At 39.0% G+C, this 15,338-nt stretch overlaps 1 protein-coding gene across 5 annotated transcripts in view; it reads right to left on the reverse strand.

The window, feature by feature from the left end:
* Nucleotides 1-15,338, reverse strand: part of strbp (spermatid perinuclear RNA binding protein) — a 287,597-nt gene that overhangs the window by 101,695 nt on the left and 170,564 nt on the right. For 3 of the 5 annotated variants that reach the window (XM_063073345.1, XM_063073346.1, XM_063073348.1), the window contains 6 exons: nt 9,931-10,078; nt 6,427-6,521; nt 5,955-6,050; nt 4,265-4,376; nt 3,849-3,946; nt 1,896-2,010 (listed from right to left, as the gene is read on the reverse strand). In XM_063073345.1, the coding sequence (XP_062929415.1) occupies nt 1,896-2,010; nt 3,849-3,946; nt 4,265-4,376; nt 5,955-6,050; nt 6,427-6,521; nt 9,931-10,078 (664 nt within the window). The remainder of the gene's footprint in view (nt 1-1,895; nt 2,011-3,848; nt 3,947-4,264; nt 4,377-5,954; nt 6,051-6,426; nt 6,522-9,930; nt 10,079-15,338) is intronic. The other 2 variants (XM_063073349.1, XM_063073347.1) reach the window with 1 other exon arrangement.

The following is a 15,338-nucleotide window of genomic DNA, read 5'->3' on the forward strand; positions in this document are numbered from 1 at the left end:
CCACCACAAAGAGTGACACAAAATACTTAAGTTCAGCCACCATTTCTTTGTCCCCCATTACTACTTCCCCAGCGTTATTTTCCAACGGTTTGATATCCATTCTCGTCTCTCTTTTACTCTTCATATATCTGAAAAAAACTTTCTAGATATATAGAGTAAAAGAGTGGATATCAGATCAAAAAAATATTTAATGTTCAGCTGTTATTTAGTATTTTATTTGACATCCAGTATTCAACAGATATTCCATGTGGAAATGACTGTAAAGAATTACTGATGTATGGCTACATCTGTACTGGTATCCAGTACTTCATTCTGCTGTTTTTAAATGGTTTGCAGATGTAATAATGGTATGACCAGAAGAGATGATTGGGAAACTTTTATGTCAATCAAAACCTGGGACCATCCTACTGTAAGTAACTGATAATAATTTAATGCTCACAAATTATATGCAACTATTCCACTCAGTGCACTTATCAGGAGAAATTATCCTTCTTTATTGGGAGATGCTGCTGTAGTTTTTGCTGTATTGCAGAGGCATGTAAGAAAACCATTTAGTGCTTAAGTCTTGATAATAAAAAAAGTATTTAAAATAATTACTTGCTCCATTCTCACTTCTCAAATCACAACTTAAGTACATAAGATGATAAGAACCAGGAGCAGGATTTGGCTATCTGGTTCATCAAGACTACTCCTCCATTCAATAAGATCATGGCTGATCTGGTCGTGGACTCAACTCTACCTACCTATATAAAAAAAGGTAGTCTCTACTGCTTCCCTGGGTAGAGAATTCCAGTTTCTCCTTACCTCTATCCTAAATCTATTCCCCAAATCTTGAGGCTATGTCCCTTCGTTCTAGTATCATCCTCCAGTGGAAACAACTTTCCTGTCTCTATCTTATATATCCCTTTCATAATTGTATGTGTTTCTATAAGATTCCTTCTCATTCTTCTGAATTCCAGCAAGTAAAGTCCCACGTGACTCTATCTCTACTCATAGGCTAAACCCCTCATCTCCAGAATCAACCTTGTGAACATCCTCTGCACCGCTCCAAAACCAGTTATATCTTTCCTCAAGTAAGGAGATCAGAAATGCATGCTGTTCTATACAGATTTGCAACAATCGCATAAACAATTGCGACAGGAATTAAGCCTTACACAGACTCAAGCGCTATCTATGACTTTATTTGAAAGTTGCTTCCTTGTTTAATTGTTAGGACCTAAATGCATTGTACCCAATGGATTTTTCTACAACGGATGCAAACAACAACTCCAGCGCAAAGTACAACTATTCTGTAAACATTTCTTGTTTGTTACAAGACTGAGCTACTTTTGTGTATTACCGAACACAAAATTTATCATCAACTGATGCTTAAAAACCGTTTCTTTAAATTACTTTCAAAACTAAAATTTCTTGACACATTTAAATGTTAATGGTGTACTTAGTTAACACAACTAAAAATGGATTTATTATAAAAGATAAATCAAAGTATCTATCAGTTGTAGGTTACCAACATTTTGCAAATTCATTTTCTAATTAGATTAGTGGTTCAGTATATAGTGCTTTAGCAAATGTGTAGAAAAATTATTCCTCAAAATCTTGCAAATTCCTTGCACTTAAATCCCTAGCTAGATGTCTATAGCACTCTTGTAGGGCCTGCAAATGAGTTTTGTTTATGGTACCTCCCCAAAGTGATTAAATCACTTGGGATTATAAAGGTTTTCTGGTATTTGAATTTAAAATATCATGAGTCGTCCTTGATTTGCACCGACTGCAATCTGCATTCCAAAACTTCAGTGCAATTACATTAATATCACAGGAACTGTAACAAAAAGACTAACCCAAACTAGCAGAATTTCAATTCATTATGTTTATCTGATCCTATGAAATCTACCTACCATCTCGCTCACTCAGTGATCGAGACCATTTCTGAAGTGAGGATCTCGTTGATGGAAGAGGGTCCATCTCCAGTACTTTGTAGATCTGACCAAAAGCCATCAATCTAAGTGCATGCTGTAAAGACAAAATAAACAGATACAGGTAAATACAATTTCATAAACACAGGAAATTCTGAAGATGCTGGAAAACTTAAGCAACATACACAAAATGCTGGAGGAACACCAGGTCAGGCAATAAACAGTTGACGTTTTGTGCCGAGACCCGAAATATCGACTGTTTATTCCTCTCCATAGATACTGCTTGAGCTGTTATTACAACTTAAATTTTTTATGAGTTATTCAAAAATTTAACTTTATGATAGTGTATATCAAATGGAAGTTGTTCAAGGATATTGTCTATTGAGGGAGCCGTAGAACTTCTATTTCTGCTTGACACTTAAATACTCATGGTGTAGATGTATGTCTATGAATAGGCAAGGAAAGTAGTGCTCCATTCTTAAGGGACAAAATTTTAAAAAATTCAAAGTAAATTTATTATTAAAGTACTTATATGTCATCATATACAACCCTGAGATTCTTTTTCTTGGGGGCATTTACATAATATAACAAACAAAATAATATTATCAAATAAATAAGCAATAAATATCAAGCACATGAGATCAGTCCTAATGAAGGGTTTCTGCCTGAGATGTCGACTGTTTACTCTTAGATGCTGCCTGGCTTGCTGAGTTCCTCCAGCATTTTGTGTGTATTACTATGAAGATCAAGTCCTCAGGTTGTGGGAACAGTTCAGCATTGGATTGAGTAAAGTTGAGAGAAGTATTCCCTCTGGTTCAAGAGCCTGGTGGTTGAGGGGTAGTAACTGTGTCAGGTGGTGTGGGTCCTGAGGCTTCTGTACCTCCATTCTGATGACAGCAGTGAGAAGACAGCATGGCTTGGATGGTGGGGGTCCTTGACGATGTTTTCCTGTGACAGCGCTCCATGATGTGCTCAATGATGGGGAGAACTTTACCCATAATGGACTGGGCTGTATCCACTTCGTCGTTCTGACAAAACTCCAAAACTCTGGATGTTGCTAATCTAGGCAGATAGTAAGGGAAACCCATGGGGTATAACCCACTTATGATACATTGAAAACGTTAATGAATGTGTCTCCAGCCACATCTCCAGCAGACTAGGGAGATTTCCCCCAAGATGCTTCTCAGCAATTGGATGTGGAAGTTTACCAGCAGCAGGAATTTTAGTTCACTGTCTTGCTCCATTTTTTAAAAATGAGCACTAATAGAGATGTTGTATGGGTCTGTTCTGTTCGAAACACAAGAACTTCAATAAAATGACAGACAAGACTTATTTTTACATTATAAAAATCAATTTATTATGGTTCTTTATTCCTCAGAGCATAGGAGAATGTGGGGTGACCTCATTGAAGTCTATAATATCATGAAAGGTATAGATAAGGTGCATGGTTATAGTTTTTTCCCCAATGTTGGAAACTCAAAAAATAGATGGTACAGATACAAGATGAGAGGTTAGAGATTTAAAAATGACCCTAGAGGTAACTTTACACAGAGGGAGTAACGAGTACCTGGAATGAGCTGCCAGAGGAAATGATTGATGGGGGTTCAAATGCAACAGTTAGGAGGCATTTGGATTAGGTACATGGTGGGAAGGGTTATGAGCTGAACATGGACAACTGCAGGAAGGATGAGAGATTGCTGCGGTCACCATGGACCAATTGAGCTAAGTGGCCAGCTTCTGTGCTGCAATACTCTATAACTCTATGATCCAAATTATCCCATTATAAATCTTTACAGAAACTGATAGGTTGAGTATTGCTACTTTCAGAAAGAAGCCATTCTTCCAAGATGAGGGGAAATACTTCCTAACACTCCCACAGGACTATTTTAAATAGTGTGACTTTTCAAAAGTAAATTATCTAAAACACAGTCATACCTGGGCACTATGAGTAATATTATCCATTTCCTGTGAAGTCATTGAGATCAATACATCGGTTAAATCTTTTTCACAAGGGTCATGCAATCCTGGACCACCTAGATAGTGAATAAACAATTTGCATTGCAAACAGTAGATTAAATTTACTATCAAATTACTCAATTTAGTTAATGTGACAAATATCCATTTCACTGGAACAAGAGTGGAGAAATTACTGTATTTGTAATTTTTTCCGAGTTAATGTTATGTATCTTACCTGACTTTTAATCAAGTTCTGAACAAGTGTTTCATAAAACAGTATTAACTTGCATCTAAATATATTTAAAATAATCATCAATTTTCAGCACAGAGTGATCATTATTAATATATTAAATTGGCAAATTACTTTTTTGCTAATTGTTACTTGAGACACTTACCAGGTAGAAGAATCCCAGATGCCAAGCACTCCATTACACGTCTCAAGGCTTCACCAGCCCCTAATGGTCTATTACTAGTACCTATGGCTTTTTCACAAATAAGCTCTAGAGGCTAAATGTAATAGGAACAATATATCAGTAATATCCAAAGGGAAAGGTAAAAGCTTATTATTTTTTCAAACAAAGTTATATATTTTGATTGCATAAATGATGTTCAAACTTAATACAGTGGATTCAGGTTAATTGGGCCGTCAGTTAATCAGGGCAGCCATTTATTTGTGACAAACTCTAAATGGACAAAAACTAAATGGAGAAAATATCTGGGATCCCCTTCATTTAATTGGGACACTATGCGCTTAATTGTGATAGGAGACTGTTGCCGAACAATTTCTAACTAGCGTCAGTCGTGTGCACTTGTACTATTAGACACTACACCTTGCTTAGAGTGAACATTTTTTAAGTAGCATCATTTGCGTGTGTTTGTGTTCAAACAGCAGTGATTTTTGTCACTGATAGTTGGTGAGAAGTAAGCAGCAAGACAATTCACAACTGTTTTGCTCACTTTGCATTCAGGCTTGGAGGTGCTGAAAATGGCCTTGAGTGAAAATGAAACAAATTCATTACCTCAGCAAGTTAGGAATTACAAAGAACTTGAAGGTATCGACAAACATCTTGAATGTTACAATGAAAATGAAGGTTTGGAAGATGCAATTGTTGAAAGCATTGTATGAGGGTGGTCCATTATCTGCACTAGCTGTCTATGCTGATTTTGTTCATTTATGGTCAATCAAAATAATATGACAGCGTACACTGTATGAATTCCTCCATCAATAACTGTTAAGAACCAATACACAGCATTATAATACTGTAGTAATTATTGGTAATGATCTAATTTGTTCAGCATTTAATTTAAATACATAATTTGTTACTCAGTTAAACAATCTTTTTATACCTTTTTAACTATTTCCATGAAACTTTGGCTAATTGGGGCAGGCATTTAACTGGGCTATATCTACTGGTCCTGATGTGTCCCATTTAACCCAAATTTGCTGTATTTCAGTGGTCCCCAACCTCCAGGCCGCGGACTGATACATTGCCGCGAAGAATGCAGCAGTGGCCGGAATGCACCCAGCACATCTTTAAGAAAAAAGCCGAAATAAACAAGCTAATTCATTAGGTGCCGCCCGGCACATAAATGTCGGCCCAGGTCAGAGGCGACACAATCGGCAATCTCCGGCTTTTTTCTTAAAGATGGTTTTGGGTGCGTTCTGGCCACCACTGCACCCCTGCATGCATTGCGGCAATGTATCGGTCCGCGGCCTGGAGGGTGCGGACCACTGCTGTATTTAGATTACATGAAAGATGTTCAAACTTAATTTAATATCCATGTGTCACAAATTCTTTTTATATCAGTTTAATTCATGTGAAGTTTGTTAGCAATAAGAGATAAACTTTCATGGTGGGGAAATAAGCCTTAACTAACATGTAAAGTGATTAGCATTAATTCATATTCTGTTTTTTAAAAAATTGTTTTCACTTTGCAAAAATTCAGAAGTTTACATTGTATTTCCTGTATGTTTTCAAAACTCCTTCATTTGAGAACAAGAGACATGAAGTGCATAAAATGCAGAATTCTTAATGTACCTGAACCATGGGGTTTGACAAGATAACAGTCCATATTTAAACTTACCCATCCTTTCAATGGTCCCCATGTGGGTACTCTGTTGCATAAATCACGCAGAATACGAATCACAATTACACATGACTTTAATCCATTTGCCCTTGCCTAAAACATACAGAATTGTTGTGATATCTCATCTGCTTAGCACAACTGTATGTTACATAGCACCTTGGCATTCCTCAATAACTTAAATTAAATTACCATGCAAACAAAACAGAATATTTACATAGAACAAATCCTCTAGAATGGAAGATTTCATGTACAAGAAAGTATAAAGTTTTAACAATTGCTTTTGTAGCCTCATGATAACTAGTAAAAGGAAACTAACTACCTAATATAGTAAACTGACTGAGCTTAAACTGCGCAAAATACCAAAGCTACGAACAAATTAATAACATTCAATGTTTTAATATAACAAATGTTTTTAACATTTAACCCTCATAAGGCTACAATAACAACAAGGTAAGAACAAGTAGCCAACCTGAAACCATTTGGCATGTCGCAGAGACGCCAAGGCGTTTAGGCATTTCTGCCTGTCCAATAAGTCCGCTGGATCTTTCATCGCAAAATTTTCTACTGGTGAATGGAATAAGAAGACAGATACAGTTTGACCAAGGGGTTTCTGTCATTCAGTACTAGGGAGTGGCAGCATCCTAGGCAAACAAGGCTCCCAGAAATTTTAATGGTTTAATAGTGCATTGTGGTTACTACAACAGCCATTTACAGTAACGTGAACATGTGAGACAGAAGCAAAAGGCATTCATTCGGGATACGAATCAATGGCATATCAACTGCAGAGAATATGATTCTGAGACTTATTTAAAATGCAGAACACAACAAATTATACCACACAGCAGATACTTTTGTTGACTGTTAACCAGGCCTCTTTAATTTCTGGTTTTCTGGGCAATTCTGAAACTAAAACAGTGAATTGTAATGAAAAGTAAATCGTACCTGCTTCCAAACATTTAGGTCAACTTGCATCCAATCCCACTGATCTCTCAGCTTTAGCAGATCAGAACTGTAAGAGCTCATGTAATTACACATTTAAGTTCTACTCCAATTTCAACCTTCCATGATGTTGAAGACCCAGGAAACCAGAAATTAACCATGTATGGCCCTATCATTTTAACTCCTTGTGCAAGTGCCATCTATGCAATAACTTGTTCTCCAACAAAATTTTCACCAAAACTTTCAGCCACTTATGATCATATGAATGAATTTGGCACCTACAACAAAGGTATTAAAATGTAACAGAAACTTATTATGGCAGTTAACCCCTAATGAAATTTGTATAAGATGACAATGGTTTCAGGTATTTCCAACAACTGGAGTTTCTGCCTTGAAAAGCATCAAAAACATCTGCCATAAAGTACAATATTTCTTACACAAGGGATACAAAGATAAATTGCTGTAGATGGGTGGTTAATAGTCTAAAACATTGGATTAGACAGCATAAAGGATGACTGTCTGCAGGGGCAAATTTTCATTAACGTAATTCTGTTACAATGAACCTGGTTACAAAATCTCACATCAACATCACCAAGATATTTCATTATTTTAAATTATTTTATTTCTAAACTTAAATATAGTTTCACGTAATTCTGATGCTCTCGGGTATTAACATGGTGTTTACTGGAAATTTTCAATTTGTTTAAACAGTTTTTGGCATGTATTTGATTACATTAAAGGGCACCTCTATCCAAACATAGAAGATTACTTTTTTTTTTGCAGTCAGTCATCTTTTACATGCAAGTTCTACGGAAAAAAAGATAAGGATAGGGGACAAAGAGCAGGCAGTGAATGGGGTAGACTTGCACCAAAGTCCCTTTTAACAACACTCATGTATTCACTTCATGCCCTGTACAATTTTGAGTTTGAAATGAACGTAAGCTTCTAATGTAGAAATTGAAGTAGTTTAAATAAGCAGATTGCTCCATGGCTTATAGTGCCAACAAATCAAATCCACTATATATGAAATCAGTTTTGGTCAAAAAGAGAGCTGGTAGATTCACTTAGTCAGAGAAAATGATGCATATACCCACTGCAAAGATTACTGACACAGAATCCACATTTCGGGCAGACTGAACCAAATCGCCATCAATATTGGGGTCTATAAATTTGACATTTCAAATGATGAAAGAACAAACTTAAAAGTCTTGGTCAAGAAAAAAATTGTAATATAACTAACTGAAAATAAAGCTAAAATTCTATGTGTGGTCAATACATTTATTTCAAACCCTGTCATTGTAAGTCACATGGTGGGTGTCAAGAACCTGCTCATCTCAAGTATTTAAAAATAATATGCAATAGCACAAGCAACATGAAGATTTATCACCAAACCACAGCATCCCCCACCCTCTCCCTTACCCCTACCCTCTTCCCTCAACCAAACACCGAGATTGTAGAGAGCAGGGCATGAATGCACATGAATCATTCAAGTAAGACAAAATGTACACAGCTGAGTAAGTTCCCTTCAGCTAACGTTGCTTTGAGTGCTGATTAGTGACTATATAGCATACTGTGAGGCAGGAAATTCCAGTTGGCAATTATTAAATATATAAATCAGCTGGCTGTTACCAATGGAGCTTATTTCAAAATACCGTGCATTGTTTTATACCACAATTTCTTGCTGAACAGTATTAAATTACTGAAGGGACTTGTAGCAAGTCTAGAAATAGGGAGAACAGCAACAGGGAGTCCCCTCCTGCCCAGGTGGGCACAGCTGCCTCCATTCCCATGACAGAGAGCGGCCAGTTGGTCAAAGGTCTGACATTGTCCAGTAAGACTCATAAACTATCATTGACACGCTTTGCAGACTAACCAAAATGAAAGCCTATAAGTAAACAATAAAAAAATTAACACTATTTTATTCTGACCAGCTATTGTTCTTTTCCCAATCTCAGTGCTGTTAACAAATTCAATGCATTTCAAATAAATGGACATTGAATACCCTTTGAGGTTTTAATCCTTGTTTTTCCAAAGTTGCACTCATAAGAACAGTGTAATTTGAAAACTCACACATGCTTGCCAAGCAGAATGAGCCAATCTCATGAGTGCAATTCCACCTTATTTTTCAAAAAAGGTAGAAGGATGCTGACACAAACAAGAGAAAATTTGCAGATGTTGGAAATCCAAGCAACACACACAAAATGCTGGAGGAACTCAGCAGGCCAGGCAGCATCTACAGAAAAGAGTACAGTCAATGTATCAGGCCAAGACCCTTCAGATGCTACCTGGGTTGCTGAGTTCTTCCAGCATTTTGCGTGTGTTGGTTAGAAGGATGCTGGTACTATTTAAATTAAACTGCTGAGTTGTAAGACCACATCACATTAAGTACTTTCAATCCACTGACATCTTACAAAATTTGACAATCTGTGGTTAGGACTAAAACAACTGTGATGGGGTGCAATGCTCAAACCATTGAATACAAGTACTAGTAATGGTTCGTCAGAAGAATTGGTTAAAAGTTGCAACTGCCCCACATACACAAATAAAAAAATTAACCACTACAATATTTTAAATATGATTATAATTTGACACATTTCGCAGTTGGACCTAGAAGTACATTTTATATATTTTTTGCAACACTGAGATGGGGCCATGTATACTTAACATATTTGCAACATCTTAGGACACTTCTGTGGTCAGAACAAGTTCTGTGAGCATGCAGTAGACAGGTAATTAATTATACAGCTAAAAATTCCAAAAAGTTTGTATATACAAATAATCAATAATTTTACTTAATTCCCTCTAAATATTATCTATATATCCCTTTTTTGTTTGAAATTATCTTTGAAACTCTGGATAAAGAACCTTCTGCTTTTCATTATTTAAAAAGGAAAAGATTCAAAGATTTTCTCCAGCTAAGCCCTGAAACTACAAAATTTATTTTCAATTTGTGTTTACACCTGCTCTGCAAGACCACAGAAGTCTTACAGCAAGTATAAAACAGTAATATATATGAAAACGGCGATCAATATACCTCCATCTTGTTTCTTTTCCACTTCATCCCTGACTGCTGGTGAACTGAGAACAATTTTCAGTGTCAACTTAGGTTCTTTAGTATTTTGCACAATGATGGCTGCCTCTTCTGTGCATTTTTCAACTTCATATTTTTCTTCTGTTAGTTTCTAAAAGGTATCAGAAACACAAAATAGACAATCCAAAATTTAATAGCTCTTCCCCACATCTACATACTTCAATACAAAGGTCATTCATCAGTACTTAGCCAGTGAATGTTTGTTTATATATTACTAACAAATAACAATGGAAAAATCCTCTCAGGATGATAACTGCACTTTAAAAGTGCAAATCTTCAGCTATAGCAAGCTATTTCAAAAATTTATGACCAGCTAAATATTATTCCCCCAATATAAAACAAATTTCACAACATTAAAAAAGTGATTTCATCTTCCAAGAGGACTTCCCCCAGATGTTAATTATTATAGGCACAATTGCATGTCCTAATATTACAGGTAAAGGTACTTTTTTCCCCTAAAAGGTAATTTAAATACTGATTACCATTCTTCTTACAGTTTCCCATTAGACTGATGATGACCTGTTTCTACTCCAGTGCTGTGAGTCCTGAAATGGTGAATAAAGTCAATGTGTGATCTGCAAACTCTACCAGAGATGGGCAAGGTATCTGATGAGGTGGGAAGAATAGCCTATGAAATAGTAACCCGGTCCCATCACTCATACAACACATCTGTGTGCTCCCCTTCATGGCCTTGAGGTTGTTAATACCAAGTAGAATATTCCTGCTACACTGAGTGGTCATGGGGAAGAGGCTTCTAGCAGTTAGTGGAGCTGTGACATTTGTTCAATCAATCTTTGAGCACGTCTGAATAATAAGACCATAAGATATAGGAGAAGTAGCCCATTCAGCCCATCCAGTCTGTTCTGCCATACAATTATGGGCTGATCCAATTCTTCCAGTCATCCCCACTCTCCTGCCTTCTCCCCATACCCTTTGATGCCCTGGCTAATCAGGAACCTATCTATCTCTGCCTTAAATGCACCCAATGACTTGGTCTCCACAGCCACTGGTGGCAACAAATTCCACAGATTTACCACCCTCTGATTAAAGTAATTTCTCCCACATCTCTATTCTAAATGACGTCCTTCAATCCCAAAGTTGTGCCCTCTTGTCCTAGACTCCCCTACCATGGGAAATAACTTTGCCATATCTAACCTATTCACCTTTTAACATAAAGAATGTCTCTGTGAGATCCCCCCCTTATTCTACGGAACTCCAGGGAATACAGGCCAAGAGCTGCCAGATGTTCCTCATATGTTAACCCTTTCATTCCTGGAATCATTCTCGTGAATCTTCTCTGAACCCTCTCCAATGTCAGTATATCCTTTCTAAATTAAGGAGACCAAAACTGCACACAATACTCCAAGTGTGGATTCACGAGTGCCTTACAGACCCTCAACATCACATCCTTGCTCTTATATTCTATACCTCTACAAATGAATGCCAAATGCATTTGCTTTCTTCACTACTGACTCAACCTGGAGATTAATTTTTAAAGTATCCAGCACAAGGACTCTCAAGTCCCTTTGCATCTCTGCAATTCTCTCTCCATCTAAATAATAGTCTGCTCATTTATTCCTTCCACCAAAATGCATGACCATACACTTTCCAACTTTGTACTTCATTTGCCACTTCTTTGCACATTCCACTAAACTACCTAAGTCTCTCAGCAGGCTCTCTAATTCCTCAACACTACCTGCTCCTCCACCTATCTTTGTATCATCGGCAAAATTAGCCACAAATCCATTAATCTCACAGTCCAAATCATTGACATACATCGTAAAAAGCAGCTGTCCCAACACTGACCCACTGGTAACTGGCAGCCAGCCAGAATAGGGCCCCTTTATTCCCACTATCTGTTTTCTGCTGATCAGCCAATGTTCCACCCATGCTAGTAATTTTCCCGTCAATTCCATAGGCTCTTATCTTGCTAAGCAGCCGTATGTGCTGCATCTTGTCAAAGGCCTGTTGAAAATCCAAATACACCACATCTACTGCATCTTCTTTGCCTACCCTGCTTGTAATTTTCTCAAAAAATTACAGTAGGTTAGTCAGCAGGATTTTTCTTTCAGGAAACCATACTGACTTTGCCCTACCTTGTATTGTGCCTCCAGGTACTCCGTAATCTAATTCCTAACAATCAATTCCAACAACTTCTGGGGAAGGTGGGACCTGTACAGATTGGATGGGCTGCACCTAAACTCGAGGGGGAGCAATATCCTTGCAGGTAGGTTTGCTAGCATGGTTCGGGAGGGTTTAAACTAATTTGCAAGGGGGATGGGATCCAGAGCGATAAGAACAGTGGAAGAAGCGCATGGAGTAAGCCAGATCTAACATATAGAGAGGCTTTGAGGAAAGAAAAGCAGAATAAAAGGTGTAAAGGTAGGAAGGTAGAAGGGCTAAAGTGTGTGTACTTCAATGCAAGAAGCATCAGGAACAAAGGTGATGAACTGAGAGCTTGGATACATACATGCAATTATGATGTAGTGGCCATTACAGAGATTTGGCTGGCACCAGGGCAGGAATGGATTTCAGTGCTTTAAAAGGGATGGGGGGGGAAGGGAAGGAGGGGTGGCATTACTGGTCAGGGATACTATTACAGCTACAGAAAGGGTGGGTAATGTAGCAGGATCCTCTTTAGAGTCAGTATGGGTGGAAGTCAGGAACAGGAAGGGGGCAGTTACTCTACTGGGGGTATTCTATAGGCCCCCTGGTAGCAGCAGAGATACTGAGGAGCAGATTGGGAGGCAGATTTTGGAAAGGTACAAAAATAACAGGGTTGTTATCATGGGTGACTTTAACTTCCCTAATATTGATTGGCACCTGATTAGTTACAAGGGTTTAGACAGGGCAGAGTTTGTTAAGTGTGTCCAGGACAGATTCCTGTCACAGTATGTTGACAGGCCGACTCGGGGGAATGCCATACTAGATCTAGTATTAGGTAACGAACCGGGTCAGGTCACTGATCGCTCAGTGGGTGAGCATCGGGGGGACAGCGACCACTGCTCCCTGGCCTTCAGCATTATCATGGAAAAGGATAGAATCAGAGAGGACAGGAAAATTTTTAACTGGGGAAGGGCAAATTATGAAGCAATAAGGCTAGAACTTGCGGGTGTGAATTGGGATAATGTTTTTGCAGGGAAATGTACTATGGCCATGTGGTCAATGTTTAGAAATCTCTTGCAGGATGTTAGGGAAAAATTTGTCCCAGTGAGAAAGATAAAGAATGGTAGGGTGAAGGAACCATGGGTGACAAGTTAGGTGAAAAATCTAGTCAGGTGGAAGAAGGCAGCATACATGAGGTTTAGGAAGCAAGGATCAGATGGGTCTATTGAGGAATATAAGGTAGCAAGAAAGGAGCTTAAGAAGGGGCTGAGAAGAACAAGAAGGGGGCATGTGAAGACCTTGGTGAGTAGGGTAAAGGAAAACTCCAAGGCATTCTTCAATTATATGAAGAACAAAAGGATGACAAGAGTGAAGGTAGGACCGATTAGAGATGAAGGTGGGAAGATGTGCCTGGTGGCTGTGGAAGTGAGCAAAGTCCTCAATGAATACTTCTCTTAGGTGTTCATAGAAACATAGAAAATAGGTGCAGGAGTAGGCCATTCGGCCCTTTGAGCCTGCACCGCATTTATTATGATCATGGCTGATCGTCCAACTCAGAACCTCGCCCCAGCCTTCCCTCCATACTCCCTGATCCCCGTAGCCACAAGGGCCATATCTAACTCCCTCTTAAATATAGCCAATGAACTGGCCTCAACTGTTTCCTGTGGCAGAGAATTCCACAGATTCACCACTCTCTGTGTGAAGAAGTTTTTCCTAATCTCGGTCTTAAAAGGCTTCCCCTTTATCCTCAAACTGTGATCCTTTGTTCTGGACTTCATCGGGAACAATCTTCCTGCATCTAGCCTGTCCAATCCCTTTAGGATTTTATACGTTTCAATCAGATCCCCCCTCAATCTTCTAAATTCCAACGAGTACAAGCCCAGTTCATCCAGTCTTTCTTCATATGAAAGTCCTGCCATCCCAGGAATCAATCTGGTGAACTTTCTTTGTACTCCCTCTATAGCAAGGATGTCTTTCCTCAGATTAGGGGACCAAAACTGCACACAATACTCCAGGTGTGGTCTCACCAAGGCCTTGATGACAGTGAGGACAATATGAGTGAGGTTGATATTCTGGAGCATGTTGATATTAAGGGAGAGGAGGTGTTAGAGTTGTTAAAATACATTAGGACGGTTAAGTCCCCGGGGCCTGACGGAATATTCCCCAGGCTGCTCCACGAGGCGAGGGAAGAGATTGCTGAGCCTCTGGCTAGGATCTTTACGTCCTCATTGTCTACTGGAATGGTACCAGAGGATTGGAGGGAGGCGAATGTTGTCCCCTTGTTCAAAAAAGGTAGTAGGGATAGTCCGGGTAATTATAGACCAGTGAGTCTTACGTCTGTGGTGGGAAAACTGTTGGAAAAGATTCTTAGAGATAGGATCTCTGGGCACTTAGAGAATCATGGTCTGATCAGGGACAGTCAGCATGGCTTTGTAAAGGACAGATCGTGTCTAACAAGCCTGATAGAGTTCTTTGAGGAGGTGCCCAGGCATATAGATGAGGATAGTGCAGTGGATGTGATCTATGTGGATTTTAGTAAGGCATTTGACAAGGTTCCACATTAAAGGCTTATTCAGAAAGTCAGAAGGCATGGGATCCAGGGAAGTTTGGCCAGGTGGATTCAGAATTGGCTTGCCTGCAGAAGGCAGAGGGTCGTGGTGGAAGGAGTACATTCAGATTGGAGGGTTGTGACTAGTAGTGTCCCACAAGGATCGGTTCTGGGACCTCTACTTTTCGTGATTTTTATTAACGACCTGGATGTAGGGGTAGAAGGGTGGGTTGGCAAGCTTGCAGATGACACAAAGGTTGGTGGTGTTGTAGATAGTGTAGAAGATTGTCAAAGATTGTAGAGAGACATTGATAGGTTGCAAAAGTGGGCTGAGAATTGGCAGATGGAGTTCAACCCGGAGAAGTGTGAGGTGATACACTTTGGAAGGACCAACTCCAAGGCAGAGTACAAAGTAAATGGCAGGATACTTGGTAGTGTGGAGGAGCAGAGGGTTCTGGGGGTACATGTCCACAGATCCCTGAAAGTTGCCTCACAGGTGGATAGGGTAGTTGAGAAAGCTTATGGGGTGTTAGTTTTCATAAGTCGAGGGATCGAGTTTAAGAGTCGCGATGTAATGATGCAGCTCTAGAAAACTCTGGTTAGGCCACACTTGGAGTACTGTGTTCAGTTCTGGTCGCCTCACTATAGGAAGGATGTTGAAGCATTGGAAAGGGTACAGAGGAGGTTTACCAGGATG

The sequence above is a fragment of the Mobula hypostoma genome, chromosome 21 (genome assembly GCF_963921235.1).
Source record: "Mobula hypostoma chromosome 21, sMobHyp1.1, whole genome shotgun sequence".
In the NCBI taxonomy this organism is placed as follows: domain Eukaryota; kingdom Metazoa; phylum Chordata; class Chondrichthyes; order Myliobatiformes; family Myliobatidae; genus Mobula; species Mobula hypostoma.